The sequence below is a fragment of the Anser anser genome (assembly GCF_964211835.1).
Source record: "Anser anser genome assembly, chromosome: 1".
In the NCBI taxonomy this organism is placed as follows: domain Eukaryota; kingdom Metazoa; phylum Chordata; class Aves; order Anseriformes; family Anatidae; genus Anser; species Anser anser.
In genome coordinates this window covers 41,381,075-41,403,892 of record NC_139720.1, presented here as the reverse complement: position 1 = coordinate 41,403,892, position 22,818 = coordinate 41,381,075, and the positions used below count along the sequence as shown (strand labels likewise).

General features: G+C 40.4%; 1 protein-coding gene across 1 annotated transcript in view; it reads right to left on the bottom strand.

Moving 5' to 3' along the window:
• Window positions 1-22,818, bottom strand: part of ZDHHC17 (zDHHC palmitoyltransferase 17) — an 80,562-nt gene that overhangs the window by 28,731 nt on the left and 29,013 nt on the right. The window contains exons 3-7 of the mRNA XM_083819360.1: window positions 17,823-17,945; window positions 12,373-12,450; window positions 10,827-10,971; window positions 4,673-4,737; window positions 3,764-3,926 (exon numbers count right to left, since the gene is read on the bottom strand). Coding sequence (XP_083675486.1) covers window positions 3,764-3,926; window positions 4,673-4,737; window positions 10,827-10,971; window positions 12,373-12,450; window positions 17,823-17,945 — 574 coding nt within the window. The remainder of the gene's footprint in view (window positions 1-3,763; window positions 3,927-4,672; window positions 4,738-10,826; window positions 10,972-12,372; window positions 12,451-17,822; window positions 17,946-22,818) is intronic.

Sequence of the window (22,818 nt, the reverse complement as noted above, 5' to 3'; positions counted from 1 at the left end):
CATCGCTTGGCCCCCTCCTAAAAAAAAAGTGAGACAGGTACCAGAAACTGAAATTACCCACAAAGGGCAATAATTACTATAGACAGAAGAGATGTCAAAGACAAAAAAGGACAGTTAGCTACCTACGTCCTGTAGAAAGAAAATGGGAATCAACTATTTAACTGTCATCTCTTGCTCCAAATCTCTAAAAGGAGGGTAAACAGCACATGCTACAGATTATGAGGGGAAGCTTTTTGCTGCCTAACAGGATCTTGCATGATGCCTGCCCAAAGAGTTCAACTACCAAAATCAGTAAGAAAAGAATAACCTTTTGACAAAATTTGGCTTCAAAGTTATTTAGCCAGATGATTAAGAAACAGATTAAGAAACAGATTGAGACTTCTCAATTCTCAACAGAAATGCCTGAAATCAAACGATGGTGCCTGCTTCATCACAAATGTAATTGCATCTTGAACTGCTACTATCTGAAAAACTCCAGGCATGTTTTTTTGTTTTGTTTTGTTTTGTTTTTGAATATCACCTTAAATATCCAGACTGTAAAGATTACCTGTGGACAAGCAATTCCCTCTGGGAGTTGATCTCCCAAGTAAATCCTGAAGTTGTCTTGGGGTCCAGCTGAGCATCCCTTCCACTAGAGGGCCATGAGACACCTAGGAACTGCCTAGATAAAAAAATTGAGGGAGCTTTAAAGAAGTCTTTGACTATGTGTCTAATCATCTGGCCATTTTAATATTTTCCTTGCATTTACAGGGATGGGTGGCTGACTTGCTTAAAAAGCGAAACAAAACCAAAAAGTATCAGGGATCTTGGTCTAGTAAGCAACTTAGTTTGCCAGCAAGCAACAAGGCTTCAACAGATTATATTTTAAGATTATTAAGCGGTTAGACAGAAAGAATAGTCTGAAGCGTCATTACCATAGGGAACTTTACATACAGGCTTCCACGGACAAACCTACAGATACACTGCATAACCAAGAAACTACACCTAAAATCCATTCAATGATTCATTAACAGATTTAATTATTTTTTTTCTAAAAAGTATCTTCTTTAAATGATAAAAGCTCTTTTCACACTCTAGGGAAGAACAAAAAAAGAGTTTCTGCTTATACTTAAGTAAAATTTACGGATTTCCCTCCCAATCCCAGTAATAAACTGAGTCCTTGTGAAATCCTGTTCTCATCTGCCCAGTCTGTCTACTGGCGCGGCAAGATACTTTACCTACACAAAAATGAAAAAACAACAAAACAGAAAAAGAACAAAACAACAACAAAACAAAAAACCAACATTCCTTTGACTAGTGAAAAGCAACTTCCACTTCCAACTGTAATTCAGATCTCAAAAAGGAAAAAGAAAACCTTACTACCAAAAGAAAATTGTTATTTCTTGTACAGCAAAATACAAAGAGGATAAATAACAAGAACAGGACAAACCCACTTAATGATTAACTTGAAACAACTAAACCTGTGATATATGTACATTCTGGCGTTACTAATCCATGATGCTACTTTACATCATTTTACTTCCAAGATGGGCGTTCTCTCTCTCTTTTTTTCTTCTCCAAAGTACCAAGCTTTATTCTAGAAGAGTGCAATTGTTTATATTATTCTCTTACATAGCCAGCCCCCACTAGCTCTCTTGAACTGTCATGCAATGTGAAAGTAGCACCTCACTGAGATGACTGGTTCCGATCTGTTCCAAACCTAGAACGCCAGCACAGCATGCACTTCTCTAACATACGCTGCCTAGAGCCGATAACAAAAAGATCAACATTCGCATCTAGCATTTCATCTACTTCATACCTGGAAAAAGACAAAGGGATGTCAGCCAGTGTATTTCTTTAACTTTAACTGTCTTATTATTACTTCTGTTCATTTACATGGACTGGCTGAGAAAAGGACTTCACTAAATGCTGCTACAGAAATCTGGAAATGACTGCATTAGAGAGAAGCCTTTCATGATTCCCTTATCTAGAGAAACATGAGCCACCTAAACAGCTTTTTGCTGAAGAAAACTTTTTTTTTTTTTTTTGCTGAACAGTCAAAGGAGAAGCACGAAACTGAATTTATATCTATCTGTCTAAAGAAATCTACCAAAAATTTTATGTTTACTGTGAGCTTTTGCTGAACGTAAGATGTATCACCCAAATCAGCTATCTGTTATAAATCCAACAACAGTATGGCAAAACTACCACTGCTAGAATGATTTTGACAACTGAAGATCCTAGAAACCTGTAGGAAGGCATGCAAGAAACTTTGACTCCACTGCAGAAGGCAGGCAACAGATAATGAAATCAAGCACGTGTCTTCTGGCATGACTGGAAGGATATTATGATCCAGCAGGTTCAAAAGCCTGTTTTTCTACTGACTGCTGCTGTCTGTCAATAATGAAGGAGAGACCACGAACTGCGTTCAGGCTAGCTGATACAATTTCAGTTGGCCAAATGTACAAATTCGTATTACAGATTTCCTAAGAGTCCAGAAGAGTAGGTAAGGTGAGGACTTTCAAACTCTAGTTGCACTAATCAGTCTGTCAAGGGAAGCAAGTTATGACACACTGATTTTTTTCCCCAAAAAAATATACATTTTTTTTTTAACCAGGTGGCACAGGGAAGAGCTTCTCAACAGTTTGCAAGAGTGAGACTAGAAGCATAATTCATCCACACAACTGACCTTACAGACTAGGACATGTATTCACATCAGTACACATCTACTGGATATAGAACCTATAAAGTTACTAGCAAAATTAGACTGCACCCTTAAAAAGACTGTTCCATGCTGTTTAAGAAAATGGATGAATAAGTTTGTTTGTTTAAAGCATATTTCTATCACTTGTGCCAAGTGAAGTAAGGCCTAGTCATCTTAATTGGTAGGCCAAATGGTGAAAGGTCAAATTATTTTAATTAGATACTAAGTATTTTATACGTGTAGATGTACAGCAGTATTTTCCAATCTATCCACCCCACCTATAACATTAGGTGAAAAATACAAATATTTGAAGAGAAATGGAGTAGTGGAAAATTCCTTTTCTAAAATTGCATTCTTCTGACACCACAGAAGAAACAACTTAGGCGATGAAGTACATCTCATTTGCTACACAGAACAGTCTGGAGTCAATGGACAAGAACACTGCAGAGCAAAGGTTCAATAAGCTCACCCTCCACCGCTGAAGAATCTCTTAAAGACTCCAGGTCTACGGCATAAATTTTAGCAGCTCCATGGCTGGTCTAACACGCTACGAACGAGCCCTGTTAGTGCTGAATCTAAGTGACTTCATTAACAGGTTCTGGCAGAGTAACCAGGCAACTTGAAGTTCTGATGTGAAAAAGAGCCCATTTGCTTATTTTACTCTTAGTGATATTTTTCAGTCTCAAACTTCCTTGCTGCCACTGGGAGATGGACTGTCTTGCATCTCACTCCAACAAAAAGACAGGTACCCGAAAATTTCACTAAACGATATTCAGATTTTTTTTTTTTAATCCGAATACACAGTGTTTCATTCATGCAATCTAAGTGTGCGCCCCAGCTCCAATGTATTTACACATAACCACTGTTAAATTATTTACATGAGTACTTTTGAAGGTTCAGATTTAATGGTTATGCATCACTATTAGTAAATACTGACTCCCAGGTTAAAAACCAGTGGCATGACTTTTGGTCCATCTTCATGATCTCCCCCATACCCACAAGAATCATCTATTCTTCAGATTTATCATAGGCTCTGCTATTTCTGCCTTAAACCACTTACAATAAAAACAGACTGTTTACCTTTATATTCTGAGCATCAACATTAGCTCCAGCTTCTAACAGAAGACTAATAACTGTAGTATTTCCCGCTAGCACAGCCCAGTGCAATGCTGTGTTTTTGTGATATTTGTCTCCAAGATTAACAGAAACATTAAACGTAAGTAGTAATCGCGTTGGATCCACACTAGAAAGGAAAAGTCTTGTTAGATCTACAGAAGAACTCAAATACATTCCAACTTCTTGTTAATGAGTTCAGCTTCTATGAGCAATGTTTATCGAGTACAATATGTAACAGAAAAGGTTTTTTGCTGATGATTTTGAATGGCTCAAATTTTGTCCCACCAAAGAGCAACGACATTTCTGTTGAATTTAAAAGGAGCTTGTTCTGGGATGTCATGAAACACATTTGGTACGCAATTCTGTTTTCATTTCTTTCAAAAACTAACAGTACTAAGACAGATTTGTAAAAGCAAGCACGGGATTATTAATTTGACAGATAACCAAAGTTCTAAATATGTCAGACTTCTATTTCACATTCCAAAAGATGAAAATAAAATAGGATGATAATGTTGTTAATGGTAGGTATCTGCAGAAGCTCGCTTATGCTCCTCTCAACAAGCAAAGGAGACAGGCCTCTCCAAGCAAGAAACTAACTGAAACTGAATTGCTCTTTGGAGAACTGTCTTTTTACACCAACTTTTTCCAGTAATCTCCACAGGAAGATTTACTTAGCAATCTAAAGTTCATATTAGTGAGTACATCTGGATGCTATCTGGAATAGATCATAAATGAAGAAAGATAAAGTGGCAATTGCAAAAAGTACATTGGCTAGTTAAACCAAAGCACTTGCCAAAAATCAAAACCAATCACCATTATAAGCTAGTTAGTTAATGCCAAGACGAAGTCAAAATTGAAGTGAGTTTATATTACCTATGTGTTCTGTAAGCTGCCCACATTAGAGGTGTCATTCCATTTTGATCCATCATATCCACATCCTAAAAAAACAGAAAAAAGTTGGCAAGATAAATAAGCATGCTCAAGCTCCAAGAGATACACGGTTTGCAAATAAGAAGCAGTATTTTCTGACTAACCAAATGAGTTGGTGAAAACCTGGCAAGCTTTTAGCACATAATAAAATAGTATTTAAAAATGAAAACAGACATTAACACCACCATTGCAAAAACATAACCATTCCAGTGTATTTTGGAAACTAAGGAACAACCATGATATTTAAGACTAGTCACGTCAATTGTACTATTCACTTTCAACATAAACACATAAATAGATGGTGTAATACTGCACTCCAAAGCAAGATAAACCTAAAGTAACACATCAATATTTAATAAACTACTTTATAAATTTGCATTAAAAGCATGACTTAGCACCCTACATGGCTGAATACTAGCTGCAGCTATTTTTCCACTTACAGAGCAATTTTCCTTAGTTCACACAGGTCCAAGGGTATTTACATATTTGGATATCAACTTAATGGATGCCACAGAATTTTTATGCCAAAAAAAAAGCTATTAATGAAAACAATTAACTAGTCTATAATAAAGTGGTGACTAAACTGATGACTAAAAATTAAAAACAAAAACAAAACAAAAAACACACCATTTCATTATTTTGCCTAACTGAACCTATGTTCAGTTAGCCACAGAATAACAAAGCAGCACCATCCAGGACATCTGAGTTAAGACAACTATTTAAGATCAGAAAGGAAAGTATCTGTTACCTATAGGGTTTTGTTCTGCCTCGCTAACATGGAAGATGGGAATTCCTAAAAACGTTCAGAGCCAAATCAGACTCTCAGGCACATTTAGGCAAGTTCCACAGCCTGCCAACAGAAAATTACTCTAAACTAACTTAATTCAAGACCTAACAATTGTACTTAGAGGCAGTAGAGCTGTATCAATATCTCCTATGCTACTCCCCTCAGCCCTTATGTCTTGGTTTCAGCTGGGATAGAGTTAATTTTCTTCTTAGTGGCTAGTATGGTGCTGCGTTTTGGATTTAGGATGAGAATAGTGCTAACACCCCAATGTTCCAGTTGTTGCAGAGCGGTGTTTACATTAAGCCCTGGACATTTCAGCTTCTCGCTCTGCCCTGCCAGCGAGGGGACTGGGGGTACAGCAGGGGCTGGGAGGGGACACAGCCAGGACAGCTGGCCCCAGCTGGCCAAACGGATGTCCCATACCGTATGGGGTCATGCTGAACAATATGGGATGGCTGGCGGGGGTAGGTGGGATTGCTACTCCAGGACAGGCTGGGCATTGGTCAGCGGATGGTGAGCAACTGTGCTATGCATCACTTGCTTTGTACTTTCTCTTATTACTATTATCATCATCATCATTATTAATCTTCCTTTTCTGTCCTATTAAATTGTCTTTATCCCAACCCACAAGCTTTTACTTTTTTTTTCCTTCCCAATTTTTCCCCCCAACCCATGGTGGGCCGGCGGGTGAGGAAGGCAGTGAATGGCTGTGCGGTGCTTAGCAGCCTCCAGGTTAAACCACAACACCTTACTAGGAAAATTAGGTTGAAAGTGTTTCAATATCATTTGCTAGAGACACCCATGAGAGAAATCAAAAATGTAGATGATGATGCTTTCTACCTGCCCTCCATTCCCTCCAAACCTTCTCTGTTCCAGTGTCTGCCAAACACCCAGCTCCCTGGGACCCCCACCCTCTGTACTACTTCTAGCCTGACCTAAGCAGACATTTTCCAGAAAATCCAATTTAGTTCTACCAAATAATTGCTTTAAAAAGACCTCTAGATCGCAGATACGCTGACATTGTTGAATTTTTACTCCACTGTTTTACTAAAAAAAAAAATCAGAAATAAAGTGACTGATGAAGGGGGAGAGAACCACTACTTTATTGCACAGTATATTCAGAAACAAGTTACACGCACTGAGACCAGCATCCAAGCCTGCTGGCTCTAGGTACGTGTACAGACTACACCCTTTTGAGCCTCCTAGGGCCACACAATTGTTGGCACTGCCTTCAGCCGCCTGTTGCCGAGACTGGGAAGGAAATGAGAACCACAGCCTAACCTCAAGTTCGTTCATCCTTGAGAAGCATGCCTTTGATTCACAGGTCACACTGTGTGAACAACTCATTTTGAAAAATGCATGAATTACTGAGACGTGAACAATCACTCTTTCATCTTTAGATTACATACAGAAATGCAAAGCTTTGTGACCAACAACAGATGCTTGATTGCTTGGAAGGAGGTAAAAAAAAAGGAGATTCCTTTAGTGATTCTACCTGACAAATCAAAACTACACTTCACATACTACGTGACAGTTAAAAGAAGGGGAAAAAAAGAAAAGATGAGCTCCAGATTACTCCTTCCACGGATTATATAAGCAGGCTATACCTATTACTCATAATAAGCCACTAAGCTCCAGCATGGACGGAGGCAGATCCCTCTTCAAAGGAACTGTACCAAGAAACAAGGAAACTAAGATTCACTTGCATACAGTTTTATAGTCATACTAAAGATGATGTACTTGCGGATAGAAGAGACATGTCTAACAAAGCTCCTGTCAAAAATTCTTTGTTATTCTGCCAGATCATTACCACATCCACACAATAAAAGGGCACATTTCTGAAAGAAACTTATGTTGCTCTTCTGTACCAGAGGGCTGAGACAAAAAAGTAAACCTTCAACAGCCTATACACCTCAGGAGACTGTTCCTCTGCTCTGGTGTGTACCAACAGGCATCTCAGCATTAACTTCTTGTTTAACTCTTGCTGACAGGTCAGCCTGATACTGCTCATGAACAGGCATCTATGCTATTAGAACAGGAACGTGAGCAATACAAGCACCAGATTTCACTGAGTACAGTGATGCAATGATCCAAAATTGTGCAGACTGATACCCTATTGTATGTATTTCAAGTGTGAGAACACCACCGATCATAATTGGTAAATTATTAAAATTGTTTCCTGTATAGGACAACTCTGGTTCTGCATGAGAACAACTTTGTATGCAGAAAGATGAGCCAGATTTTAATCTTACAACATGAATAGAGGATTTCACAAAAAAGCTTCTGGAGAGGCAGAAGTATAGCGGAGGAAACACCTTCCTGCATGGAAAGGAGCTGTGGCAACTATGCTGCTGCTTGAAGCCACTTTTCAGAAGCAATCTAGCTGACGAGTTTGAATTCTGAATAGCAGCTAGAGATCACAGCAGCATTTAGGCTTACCAGGGCATGGAACAGTAGCGCTCAGACCAGTCCTGTGTTAGTTACAATACAGCCTTCTCAAAAGCACAAAAAGCATCAAAGGATGCTTTCCAGTTCGAAATGCGCTGAATTGCACAGAAAGGGACCAGGAATTTGATCATCTTCAGAAACACTGCTGGTTATTTCACAGATCACAGACCTTTGTATAAAGATTCACTATTATACTTGTGGTGAATAGGGTTCTGAATAGGGAAAAGATCTCTCTTACAGGGACTGTCAGCCAGGGAAAAGGAAACTTAGACTCTCAAAGAAACAGCATATTTAAAAGCAAACAGTAAAGAAAATTTATCAGGAAGGTGGATGTAAGAATGAAAATGTTTCCTAATTTGGGAAAGACTTGCTAGTTATTCACTGAAGTAAGAAATTTGACAGGGTCCTAGCGGAACAAACTGAGTGCAGACTGACAGGCAATTTACCAAGCAAGGTAAGGCACACAACAGAAGCTACCTTGTTCTTCTGAACAACAAAAGCTCTGTTCTGAATAATCTAGTCCAACAGAGTCTGTTTTGACAATCATGAAGAAGAAACATGACTGGCCTTACAATTCTGCAACTAATGTGCTGTAGGTTAGGTCTAGGCGGTAAATGCTTGGTTTAGTAACTTCCCTGGCCTTGTGGATCCCTTCCAACTCAGGATAACCTATGATTCTGTGCAACACAAGAGGTTCCCTCTGAACACCAAGAAGCACATCTTTAATGTCTAAGTGACGGAGCACTGGCACAGGCTGTCCCGAGAGGCTGTGGAGTCTCCTCCTTGGAGACCTTCAAAAGCCGCCTGGACGTGGCCCTGGGCAGCCTGCTCTGGGTGGCCCTGCTGGGGCAGGGCTTGGGCCTGGTGGGCTCCAGAGGGCCCTGCCAGCCTCAGCCCTTCTGAAACTCTGTTAAACTTACTTATTTGCCATTTAGTACCCAAGTGCTACAGCTGGGTTGAGAACAAAGGCAAGCCTACTCTCTGGACATAAGAGAACCTGATCTCTGTAAAGGCAAAAGAAAAAGAAAAAAAAGCTTGCAAGAAGTAGTAGAGTAAGCCCACATAGGCAAAAGCACTTAAAGTTTCCAAACACAAATTATGATACTATGAAGGAGGTAAAGACCATTGTGAACAAGAAGCAGAATTAACAACCTCGTATGCACTTACTAAAGGAGAATAAAAAGCAGGATCATTTGTCTCCTATAGCTTCTACAGAAACTAAGTAGTTTCTTTAGTTGTATGTAGTACAACTAGAAAACTGTGAGTTTAGGGATTGTTATTGCAATGTTGTTGATATTACTATATTTTAAATATACAAATCAATAAATAATTTTAAATTTGAGCTTTTTGAAGTGCTTCTGAAACTTGTGAAAATAGCTCTTAATTCAAACTTATGGCATGGAAAGAATACTGAAATCATACTTGTTAACACTTGGGAGTTTTAATAAGAATCCTCATTAAAAAGCAATTGATAAAGATCTGTTACCAAGATAATGGGTTGGAATTTTAAATAAATCTTAAAGCAAGTTCTTTTATGTCTATGTATGTACACACGTACACACATGCAGCTTCTCTTGGACTGAAGCATTATATGCTCAGATAAATAAATAGGCCAAGCCTGTATATAAAAATCAGGGCAAGCAAACGTTCACAGGGAGGTTTCATAATCATGATAGAACATTTTAAAGACTATACCTCGTTGATGCTGTGCTTTACATGAGTTGGCACATGTAGAACATCTGCAAGATTTTTCAGATATGAGTGCATGGGGTTTTCATTTTACATAATTTGTGAGCAAAATATAAAACTTGTTCCTGATAAAAGAGCATTTCTCTCCAATCTCTATGCTCTTGAAATACAGAGATTATATATGATCAGCTTCCTCTTGTGTCTAGCTTACTCTGTCATACACTAATGTTTTACCAAACAATTTTTAGATAAAAAATAATTATTGAAAAATACATTTTTTATTGTATAGACACAGATCATTTTCTCCAGCAAATTTAGTATTTGTTCTACAATATAGTAGCAATTTGCAGCTGAACACAACTAACTTCATAGTCATATTCTACCAGACTCACTGGATTGTACCTCACTTGATACGTGATATATGCAGAATAGAATTGGCAGCAGCATTAGCAAGACTAAAGAGGAGAGTTTTAACTTTCTTTATGGTTTACAAAGTAAATCAAATTCATGGTTCAAGCACATATTTGTGGATGAGTAAACCTACAAACTGTAATGCAGGGTCAGTAGACAAAAAGGTGAACGTACATAGTGTTTTGAGTATACATAATGAAGGATGGGACAATGAGAAAAGTAATAAATGCATGTGCTATATACACATTTTGTAAATCTAACCGTAATAGAAGAGGCAAGAAGGTGGTTTTATTTTTTTTAAAACTTACATACGCATGCGATTTTAAAACAGCAATAAATAAAAGTTGTAGACATAGGTGTCCACAAAAAGAGAAATGACCTATGACAACTCTGTCACTGGATTCTTTACCCATGCTTGACTTTATGTTTCTATGAAGATTTCCAAAATATTTGCTATTATCATCACTGTTAATATTTAAAGATTAACTTCAGTAGAAATAAAGAATGGTAAAAGACTATCTGCTAGAATTGGCATATATTATACCAAGATATGAATTAAAGCCGAAGTACTCTGACCTCTGTTCCAGGAAATTAAGTTAACAGATGGTATATGCATCAATTAAAATACAGTAGTCTACAGTAAAATACATTGAATTATTGAGGTTTAGTCAGGCAAATATTTTGCATTTCCTGAATGATTTAATTTTCAACTCTTTTCTTATTCTGAGTAGAATCTATTTAAATATATTATTTAAAGTTTACCTGTCCCTTTGCTATCAGGTAAGCAACAATTGAAGTATGTCCAAACTGGGCAGCCAAATGAATACAGCTACATCCTTCTCCATCAATTAGCGACGGATCTGCGCCATATTTCATCAGCTGTACAACCATGGATAAGTGACCCTGTCTAAATGCAAAAGAACACAGAAAACAAACAACTGAATAACTATATGCAAAAAAAAAAATATTAAAATGTTAATATTTTAACACAACAAATGTGTTTAGAATTTAATTACACTACTGGAGCTTCTGAACTCTGACTTATATTTTGAAAACGGTGATTGTCACGATTTGATTCTGTAACCAAGTATGCACACTCATTCAACATGAGCAAGTTCTATGCAGCCAATGCACGCACCACAAGCAATTGGCTTAGGTGAGTTGTGAAGTAAAAGGCCAGTCAACAAAAAGCCCAAGTTCAGTTTGAGAATCATCTACTGTGACTGATTCAAATTCATGTATGAAACCTGCTATTTTAAGAGATGTCCAGCTGGCTATGTAATCCTGTATTTTGTAGTGCATATGGTTTAACTTTCTACTATTAATAACAGCACTAAAATAAAAATAGGAAGAAAATGGAAAATGTAAGGCCTACTTTTCCTCCATGCTACACTTAAAGCTCAGATATCTATTTGGCGCAATAAACATAGGCACATCCTTCCAGTTGATAAGGTGTACAACTATGACCACAGTGTTTCTGACATGAGCTAAAAAAAAAAAACTTTTGAATCTGTCAGAAGCAGCTCTGGAAAACGCTTCCCAGAACAACAAATTATAGCTATGAACACCAGGAAATTTAATCAAATATTTGTGCTGTTAACATACACAAAGTAGAATGAAATCTGTAACAAGAAATATACAAGCTAAGATCTTTAAAGGAGTGTTACAAGCAAGTTGTCATCTTTAGTAAAGAAATTATCTTGATACATTATATGTTCTACAAGATAATTTTCTAAGCAACCTTTTGCAGTCTGCAGTTAAAAATGTCACTATGGACAGTGCTGCTTTCTTGTCCATTTCTAGGCAGTTGTCTGAAGAAGCAGTCACTACCAGAAGGCTGTCTTCAATTTTCCCAGCCAGTCACCATTCTCAGATGACTTTCAACATCATAAACCTGATTTTAAGTGTATGTTAAAATATCCACAGACATAGTTAGAAAGTTGCAAGGACAATGTCACACGAAATCATCCCAAGCCCCAGCTGCACAAGCATTGCTGACCTTCAGAAGACTGACAAAACTAAGATCTCCAAAGTAAGAATAAACCAAGTTGACTACAGACTCCAATTTTATTTTACTGTTTATCCTATCATAGAAGTCTTTCTCTGCATCAGACAAAAACTGAACTAATGCTGAAAGCTCTTGTAGCTCAAACATACCACATTCATATTGTGCGTAGTTATCAATGACTGAGTTCATTCCTGCGCAGGTATTCCCATAAAATACAGCAATCACATAAAGCTTTCAGTAGCAGATACCAGGTTAAAAAAAACACCCAGGTAAAAAAAATTATAGAAGACTTTTCCTCACCTTGTTGCCCAGTGAAGTGGGGTAGAATTTAAATCTCCTCCAAGCTGATCAACGATAGCACCTTTTGATATATAGTATCTAGTACAACAAAAATAGTAGTAAGCATTATTGCTCACCGTGGTTACAAAGAAAGGACACAGCATGCTGCAAAACAGGCAATTACAGGTCAGAACTTTTGCTTTCATGTAAGCTTCCTTTTTAGAGGTCAATATTTTTTGCCTTTTTGATATGGGTAAGAAGAATAGCAACACCCCTTCCTGTGTTTTAAGCACACTGCTGTTTCCTAGCTTGGTTTCGACATAAAACAGCATAGTTGCTCTACGTATGCAGACCGTGCTACCATGTAAGTATTTGATAAAATGGATTCTTCTAAAATTTGTAGGGGTGCTTGCTAGGTTAGAAAGAATTCTGAATTCGTGGTAAAGGAAAATGCTGCTAGAAAAGTAGCATATTTAGAGAATTTTGGCAAAGATGACAAAGCTACATATAATTCATCTCAGAGCATGTATCATCACTGCAACTCCCCGCTGAAATCACTGTTCCAAGAGCTCCTGCTTAAGTTATAGTTTTAGCCAAGTATTGAGATTTTACATGTTTCTCTGTTGTACTACAATATTAAATACATGACAAAAACATTTGAGTACTTTAAAAATATTTCTAAACGATGGGCTAGAGATTATTTTTTCCTCAAGAATATTTTTAAGCAGATGGGAACAAAATAAGCAATCCACATTTAACTAAAACAATTTATATTCAGTCATTTGTACTGTTTTGGCCAACTGCTTTCCTTGCTGTTTTATTTGGTACACGAAGCTGGCAGTATTATTTTTGCTTTGTGAAAGCAAAAATTCATGTTTTTAAAAACAAGGTCTTCCCACAAGGCATAGAAATTTGGTTCTTCATTCACTACTGTAAATGCCAATGGCAAAAAGTTACAGCTAAAAGATCTTTGAAAGGTACTACCTAGGTACAGATTTCTAAGCACTTGAACATTTTGAGTACCTGTGCCTGCAGACTTTTTGCTTTCATAACACCTTTAAATACTATATGGATCCTTCTTTTCATGCCCACACAAACTGGCCTTCAAATCCTCAGCACTGAGCTTCTGGCACCTCGATTTCCTCTAAGTGTTTCAAGACAGACGGCAAGAAGGAGAACAAACATAGATTTGAAAAACATTACTCTAAGTAACTACCTTCTTCTCCTCGAGTGCTTTTCAATTCACAGAGTGAAACTTCAAAAAGAGACCACAAGTTACCTATAGAAGCAGTATCTGAAGAATGCATTTGCTAACAATGTACATGCTAAAAAACCTAATACCTAACCCTGCTCAATACAGGATAGTCCACTCCACTGCTATCCGACACCCAGGGAACAGCAATGCAGTGTATCTCTCTGCTGAAGTTAGACGTTTGGACTTTCAAAGACAACAAGGAAGATTTTCTGAAAGTCTTGGTCCTGTGTAAGTGAAAATGCAAAGCCTGCATAAGCTAAAGGGACGGCATTTCATTGTTGTGAAGCAAAGTCTCAGCTACTAAAGAACACATTTCAAAAGACACTGAGAAGCAGATTCAGTCCATTTTAGGAAGGAGTTCCCAAAGCAATCTTGTCTAGATAAAAAGACAACACAGACATTCACAGCCAAAGCTTGGATCCATCTCACTGATGTGACAGCCATGCATGGGGAGGTGAACATTAAACAGATTGCCTTCATTCAAACACTGGTCCCTGCAGAAACGCAGAATATGTTCAGATTTTACTGAGCAGAAGCATTACTTACTGGCTAGGACATTTTATTTAGAATGACGAACTTGCAGTTTGACAACTGGGAAAATACAAGGCGTCTATCTCCTGCCAGATGGTACACTGAAATAACTTTTTATGTTTCCTTAAGGGTGTTCTAGACTAATTTGAGATTTATCACTGTATTACAGTACACATAGATGGGGAGATTTTTCTGCAAAACTAGTCCAAGAACTTGATTTCCTGGTCTAGATAAACATCTAAATAGAACAATTTTGTGCATCGTGAGAATGTTACTGAAAGGAGGAACTGAATGATCTGACTCTCCTTTAGTCATCCAGGCATCCACGCTAGAAGATAACAGGTGTGCAAGTCCTATTTAAGCAATCTACTTACATTCAAAGCAAGCAGATCTGTTAAGAGGTTGGCTTAGGAAGAAAATACTTCCACTGATCTCCGCATTACAGTCACTAAGTCTTCGTCATGCATTTGTAAACTGCCCCTGTTTGGATTCAGTGGTTGTGAAATTAAAGTGCCTGCAGTCACTGTTGCTAGAAAGAGGAAAAGTAGAAAGGAAATCCTCATCTGGAGAAACAGGGATGGTGAAATGCAGTCACTAGATAACTGTAGAGGTATAATGCTAATTTTTGCCTTTTCACAAAATTGAGTCAAAGACAGAGCAACGGATCAGTGTCGTGATGAAAACAGAACTACATATGGACGTCCGACACTTGGGTGACACTTATCCCTGATCCTATAGAAATAAGAGCAGGCTCTGTAGTTTTCATAATGAAGTATCTTCACTGGTACCTGGGCTGAATCCCAAGTTTCATAGTATGGATGACGAACTGAGAACAAGAGAAGTCTAGTTCTGAGTTGGCTCTTTCCACAAATGAGCTGCTAAGCTCCCTAACCAGGATGACACAATACAGTCAACAGCCAGTAAGACAGGCACTAAGATCTTGTATCATGAGACCACACCTAGACTCTTCCTCTGTGATACCAAGCTCACTGTCAACACACTTACTGGAATTGTCCATTGCACATAATGGACAGAAATGGCGGAGACCTGGGGAGAGATGTCAGCACTCAGTTGTAGGTAGAGAGATCTCCCTATCATATAATAAAGAACTAAATGCAGGTTTAGCTTAGAGCACAGACTTCCATCTATCTAAATCCAACATTTTGATTTTGAACTGCCTCTATGTCCGACACAGTTGCTAAAACAAGAAATTATTAGCAACACACTCAGAGGGAAAAAATCTTGCAAAATACAACACAAAAACACATGCTGAAGTACCACTTAAAAAAAAAAAAAAAACAGTTTCAAAAGACAACTAATTAGGAATTTAAAATTTGTCTGATTTTACTCTATGGATGAAGGAAGGTCCTCAAGCATTTGGGGCTTTTTTTTTAAATAAAAAACTGAATATTATATGAAATGCTACTGAACTAAAGCATTAGGTTGCAATCAAGTATCATGCAGGCAGTAGATTCATAACAAAGCTAATATGGAAACTATATGTAAGTTAATAGAGAAACATTATCCACAATATAGGCCAATTTTCTTCATATGCCTGATAGTATAGTGATGTTTTTAAATGGTTATGGTTGTCTCAATGCCATTCAGCTTTCAGACCTTACAAAGACATATCAAATAAGACAGAAGACATTTGCTTTACAGATATTCCAACAGCTCAAATAAGATTAATAGTTTATTGCACATAATTAATTATGCATTCAAGTTGGATTTAAAAAGTGAGCTCAGAATAAAACAACTGCATTTATAAGTTGCATTTGTATTAAAGAAAAATTGCTATCTGAGAAATTCTACACATTTCAATAATTTCAAACCAAGTTCTAAGCTGCTAGCCATGAAAGACCCAAGAGAAACTAGAAGGAAAATGGGATGAAAAGGAAGAAAACAATAGCGTCTAAAACAATCTCACCAAGAAGGTTATTTAGCTAACCAGCATTTGCATCGGTTTTGCAAGAGGGTCTCTCTCTGTGTGCCAGAAGGCACGCTGGTTACCCATCTTTAGTAAAAGGAAGATACCAAACACAGAATTACAGTTTCCATGATAAGCTCCTACCCACCATAAAAGCATAAAACCTGCTGCACTAGCTATTGTTTCCTTTGCTCAAGCACCTACATCAGGTGGCCCAGGACCATGCCCAGGAGACTTTTTAAGATCTCTTAGGAGGGAGAGTGCACAACCTTGCTGGGCAGCCTGTGCCAGTGCTCAGCCACTCGCACATGGGTAAATAAATAAATAAATAACATATGATGTTCAGATGGAATTTCGTGTGTTTTAATTTGTGCCCACTTCCTCTTGTCCTGTCAGACAATAGAGAACTCTGGCTCTGTCTTCTTTATTCCTTTTCCATCTGGTATTTGTAGACATTGCTAAGATCCTTTCCCCTGAGACTTCTCTTCGCCAGGCTGAACGGCCCCAGCTCTTGGAGCCTTTCCTCAGATATCAGATGCTCCAGTACCTTAATCATCTTTACGACCCTGCACTGAACTCACCCCAGGTATGTCCATATGTTTCTTGTACTGGATAACATTAGCCTTTTTTGTGGCAAGGGTGCATTGTTGGTTCACGGTCAGTTTGCTGTGCACTGGGACCATAAAGTCCTTCTCATCAGAGCTAAATCTTCATCTGTTTATCTACCTTTAACCTTCTTTTAAAAGAACTGCATCAGGACAAAGTCCTTTAAAAACAAGAAGAGAAATATGAACGTAAGATCTGCAGGCAACTTCAAGAAACTCAAGATCTGTTCTGATGAAGGCACTGGTGATGGACATACATAGGGAGAAAATGCTTAAAATGAAGATGTTTTGCATTTGGTTTTGTGTACATTCACCTTCGTTCATAAGAAATATTTTGAAAAGTGGACTGATTGAAGACGTGCAGTTTAGGCCAAATATCCTAGAATACTGCTGATTCAATAATATTTTGTGTATTTAGATTCAATTGCACATACTTAACTCATCATCTTGCTACTAGTAGAGAAAAGAAACGTTCAGTATACACTTGTGATTTGTAAAACAGCAAGAACTAAGGATTAACCCTTCACAATTTAAGCTCTTCATGTTTTGAAGGATAGTAATAGGTTTTAAATCACAGCCTCAAATATTGTGGTCTAGAACTCATAGATTGAGAAGCATAAAAATATCTCAAATCTCACACCACTGTTCTTTATTACTTGAAAGGGGAGGTGTTGCAATATTAACCACTGTAATAACTGTGTTTTTAAAATGCAAAAGTGTTATTGAACTCATAACTTCCTGAAATGCTGAATGAAGGATGCCCCTTCCATCATATTAATCTCACTTATTTAAAATACTTGCTATCACCTTGCATAAAATTTCACTCCCTAAAAAAAACAATGTTGGCAATTCAGCAAGTCCACCATAGTATAAAGGAATTACACATGCAGCTGAACAGCTATTCCACAGATTCATCTACCTGAAAAAAGCTTAAGCTCAAATACTAGACATTTAGCAGGTTTTATTTCTGTTAACTGTGCCATCAAAACAGTGTCTGTAAAACATACAGATTAGGTCTTCTGACTACTATCCCCTCCCTCAGATTTCAAGAACAAAAATTGACATTTTAAGATAATTAGGATTAACACATTTAAAATAACAGTATTTTAAAGGATGCAATTAGTTTATATATCACTTTAAGCATAATACATACTTCACCAGATCTATCCTGTTGTTGATTGCAGCCCAGTGGAGAAGCGTTACGTTTTCTTTGTCTGGCTGTCGTACATCATAACCTGCTTCCACCAACTCTCTACATCGTTCATATATTCCATACCTTGAAGAAGAAAATAAGATTTTCAAAGCTGTTACCTTGCATAAAAATTAATTAGGCAAACACTGTAATGATGATGATACACAACCTCCAACAGAAGAGAAACAAAGCAGAGACCTTCTGGCACTACATGAATACAGATCTCTTACAACAATAAGTTTCACTGGCAGAAGTTATATTAACCAGTTCAAGATTTTACAGAAGAATTGTCTCCACAGCAAACTATGTAAACTAGGCTTGTAACCTGCTTGCGTAGAACCTGACCATGGTATCTACCAGGCAGAAAACCGTGGCCTCGGCATCTCGTGCGGCATCTCCAGCCACTGTCACCACGGTGGCTACTCAGACGGAGGGACCCGGGAAACACGCAGCCGTCCAGGTCCTGGGCTGCAGAGTGTGCCCCAGCCTTCTGTCGGTCTCCGACAGCAGTGGTGGGTATGCCTGTGGGAGGTGTGCCCAGGTTGAAGAACTGCTCAGCCAGGTAGCGGTGCTCCGGGAGGAGGTGAACAGGCTCAGGAGCATCAGGGAATCGGAGATGGAAATTGACTGGTGGAGGTGCACTCTACCCTCTCTGAGGCAGGCTCATGAGCCTGCCACAGCACAGGCGTCTCCTGTTATGCAGAAGACGGAGGTTCCCTCCTCCTGCCAGGCTGCGGGAGGAGACCTAGATCAAGGGGCGGAATGGAGGCAGGTGCCTATTCGGGGTGGTAGGCGAGCCCTCTCTCTGCCCACCTCACCTTCTCATCTACCCTTAAATAATCGATATGAAGGACTAGAACAAGACAATCCGAACGATAAAGTAGATAAAAACCCGTCCCAGCTGGAGGGGGCGCCTAAGACAAGGCGACCTACACACCGCATGGCCACATCATCCTTCAAAAAAGAAAGAAGGGCTATTGTTATGGGGGGCTCCCTTCTGAAAGGGACAGAGGGACCGATATGCCGACCGGACCCAACCCGCAGAGAAGTCTGTTGCCTCCCTGGGGCTCGGGTGAGAGACTTCGCCAAGAAAGTCCAGCGCCTGGTACGGCCCACTGACTACTACCCGCTACTGGTCTTTCAGGCTGGTAGCGATGAAGTAGCAACGAGAAGTCCGAAGGCGATCAAAAGGGACTTTAGGGATTTGGGGCGACTACTTAGAGGATCAGGGGCGCAGGTTGTGTTTGCCTCTGTCCTTCCGATAGGGGGGATCGAAGCTGAAAGGCGTGCTGTTCACATAAACTCGTGGCTTCGAGACTGGTGTGACCGGCAGAACTTTGGGTTCTTTGATCACGGGAAGGTCTATGCTACACAGGGCCTGATGGCACCGGATGGGATGGGCCTCTCTCGGAGAGGGGTAAGGATCTTTGGTCAAGAGTTGGCAGGGCTGATAGATAGGGCTTTAAACTAGAGTCGAAGGGGGAAGGGGCTAAAACCAGGCACGCCGGTGAAGACCTAAGGGAAGGTACGCTAGAATCAGAGGGGCTGGGTGCCAGTGAGGTCCTTCGGGCAGATCCACAAGGTGCTGAGTGTAAGGAGACGCACCTGAAGTGCTTCTACACGAACGCACGCAGTATGAGGAATAAAATGGATGAGCTAGAAGTCCTGGCCCAGTCCTGCAACTACGACATCATCGGCATAAGCGAAACCTGGTGGGATGAGTCCTGTGACTGGGGTGTTGCGATAGATGGTTACAGGCTCTTCAGGAGGGACAGGCAGGGTAGGCGAGGTGGTGGGGTGGCGATGTATGTGAAGCAGGGGCTGGACTGTGTGGAACTTCAGGTCGGAGATGGCAAAGTTGAGAGCCTCTGGGTAAGGATCAAGGGACGAACGAATAAAGGGGATGTCGTTGTGGGAGTCTATTACAGACCGCCTGGCCAGGACGATAGCGCCGATAAATTATTCTTTACAGAACTAAGAGAGGCCTCGAGATTAACTCCCCTTGTCCTTATGGGGGACTTCAACTTGCCAGATGTTAACTGGGAGTGCCACACGGCTGACACGAGCAAGTCCAGGAGGTTCATGAAGCACCTAGATGATAACTTCTTGGTGCAGGTGCTAACGGAGCCAACTAGGAAAGGTGCCCTCCTCGACCTGTTGCTAGAAAACAGAGAGGGTCTGGTGGGAGATGTGGTGATTGGTGGCCGCCTTGGTCAAAGCGACCATGAAGTGGTTGAGTTCAAAATTTACGGTGACAGAAAGAAAAGTGCCACCAAAACCTCATCCCTAGATATGGGGAAAGCGGACTTCAGGCTGCTCAGGGAACTAGTCAGCAAGGTCCCCTGGGAAACTGCTCTTGAAGGCCTCGATGTCCACCAGTGCTGGTCATTCTTTAAACGATGCCTCCTAGAAGCACAAGATCAAGCAATTCCTAAATATCGCAAGTCAGGCAGGCGGGGCAGGAGGCCGGCGTGGCTGACCAGGAACATTCTAATGGAGATTAGGCGGAAACAGAGAGTGTTTCGCTACTGGAAGGAGGGCCAGGTGTCATGGAAAGAATACAGGGATGCCGTTCGTGTTTGTAGGCAGAAAATTCGTGTGGCCAAAGCACACCTTGAGTTGAAGCTGGCTGTGTCTGTGAGAGAAAATAAAAAGGGCTTTTTCAGATATGTGAATGGAAAAAGGAGAACTAAAGAATACATAGGGCCGCTCCTTGATAGGGAAGGTCTCCTCACAGACAATGACATAGGCAAAGCAGAGACGCTTAACGCCTTCTTCGCCTCTGTCTTCAATGCCAATGATGGGCTTCGGGACCCAGGGTGCCCTGAGCTAGAGGACTGGGACGGTGGGGATGACAAACTCCCAACTGACCCTGAACGTGTGCGGGATTTGCTACTCCACCTGGATCCCTACAAGTCCATGGGTCCGGATGGGATTCATCCCCGGGTGCTGAAAGAGCTGGCGGACGTCATCGCGGAACCTCTCTCAATTATTTTTCAACGATCCTGGGAATTTGGAGAGGTCCCGGTAGACTGGAAGCTGGCAAATGTTGTGCCGATTTACAAGAAGGGTCAGAAAGAAGACCCTAGCAATTACAGGCCTGTCAGTCTCACGTCAGTGCCTGGTAAAATCATGGAGAAGATGGTTCTCGAACTTATTGAGGCTCACCTGGGGGACAAAGCAGTCATTGGTCCCAGCCAGCATGGGTTTGTGAAGGGCAGGTCCTGCCTAACTAACCTGATTTCCTTTTATGATAAGATCACCCGTATGATGGACCAAGGGAAACCAGCTGATGTGATTTTTTTGGACTTCAGCAAGGCTTTTGACACGGTTTCCCATAGGATCCTACTGGACAAAATGTCCACCATACAGCTAAATAAAAACATCATACGATGGGTGAGCAAGTGGCTAACGGGCAGGGCCCAAAGGGTTATGGTAAATGGGGCTGCGTCAGGCTGGCGGGCGGTCACCAGTGGGGTCCCTCAAGGCTCCATTTTAGGGCCGGTACTTTTCAATATTTTTATAAACGATCTGGATGTAGGAATAGAAGGTATTTTGAGCAAGTTTGCTGATGACACCAAACTTGGAGGAGTTGTGGACTCGAATGAGGGTGGAAAGGCCTTGCAGAGGGATCTGGATAGGTTAGAGAGCTGGGCGATCACCAACCGCATGAAGTTCAATAAGAGCAAGTGCCGGGTCCTGCACCTGGGACGGGGAAACCCTGGCTGCACGTACAGACTGGGCGATGAGACGCTAGAGAGCAGCCTAGAAGAGAGGGATCTGGGGGTCGTGGTTGACAGCAAGTTGAATATGAGCCAGCAGTGTGCCCTGGCGGCCAGGAGGGCCAACCGTGTCCTGGGGTGCATCAAGCACGGCATCGCTAGTAGGTCAAGGGAGGTGATTGTCCCGCTCTACTCTGCGCTGGTGCGGCCTCACCTCGAGTACTGTGTGCAGTTCTGGGCACCACAGTATAAAAAGGACATGAAACTGTTGGAGAGTGTCCAGAGGAGGGCTACGAAGATGGTGAAAGGCCTGGAGGGGAAGACGTACGAGGAACGGCTGAGGTCACTGGGCCTGTTCAGCCTGGAGAAGAGGAGGCTGAGGGGAGACCTCATCACAGTCTACAACTTCCTCGTAAGGGGGTGTCGAGAGGCAGGAGACCTTTTCTCCATTAACACCAGTGACAGGACCCGCGGGAACGGGGTTAAGCTGAGGCAGGGGAAATTTAGGCTCGACATCAGGAGGGGGTTCTTCACAGAGAGGGTGGTTGCACACTGGAACAGGCTCCCCAGGGAAGTGGTCACTGCACCGAGCCTGTCTGAATTTAAGAAGAGATTGGACTGTGCACTTAGTCACATGGTCTGAACTTTTGGGTAGACCTGTGCGGTATCAAGAGTTGGACTTGATGATCCTTAAGGGTCCCTTCCAACTCAGGATATTCTATGATTCTATGATTCTATGATTCTATACAGCAGAACAAGGTGAAATACAGCTCAGTAGGATGCCTAGTGTAAAACAGGATTCTCCTCTTCCCAGGGACTCAGCTGTATTTGTTTCTCCCATGTTGGTTTTCCTTTCTTTCCCATCTCTTGAAGGCCAAAATAACAGGGCCAACTGATTTGAAAGTATCTTCCAAAAATCAGTGGAACGGATAACAAGATCATCAGATCAGTTACAAACATTAACACATCCTTGACATTTTCCATTTTTCTTCTCAGATAACAAAGAGCAATCTGCCTAATATTAGTTAGTACCATTTTATCATATCCCTTCAAAATTCTGTTTTAATATGAAATTAACGCTTTCATGAAATTAATGCTATTGACTGTGAGCTAACTTCATCAAAAAAATTGCCGATGTTTTGAAAGTTGAAACAATTCAGGAATCATAAACATCACATATGCATCTAACTCCACACATCACATATGCATCTAACTCCAATATTAAACACCGTTTG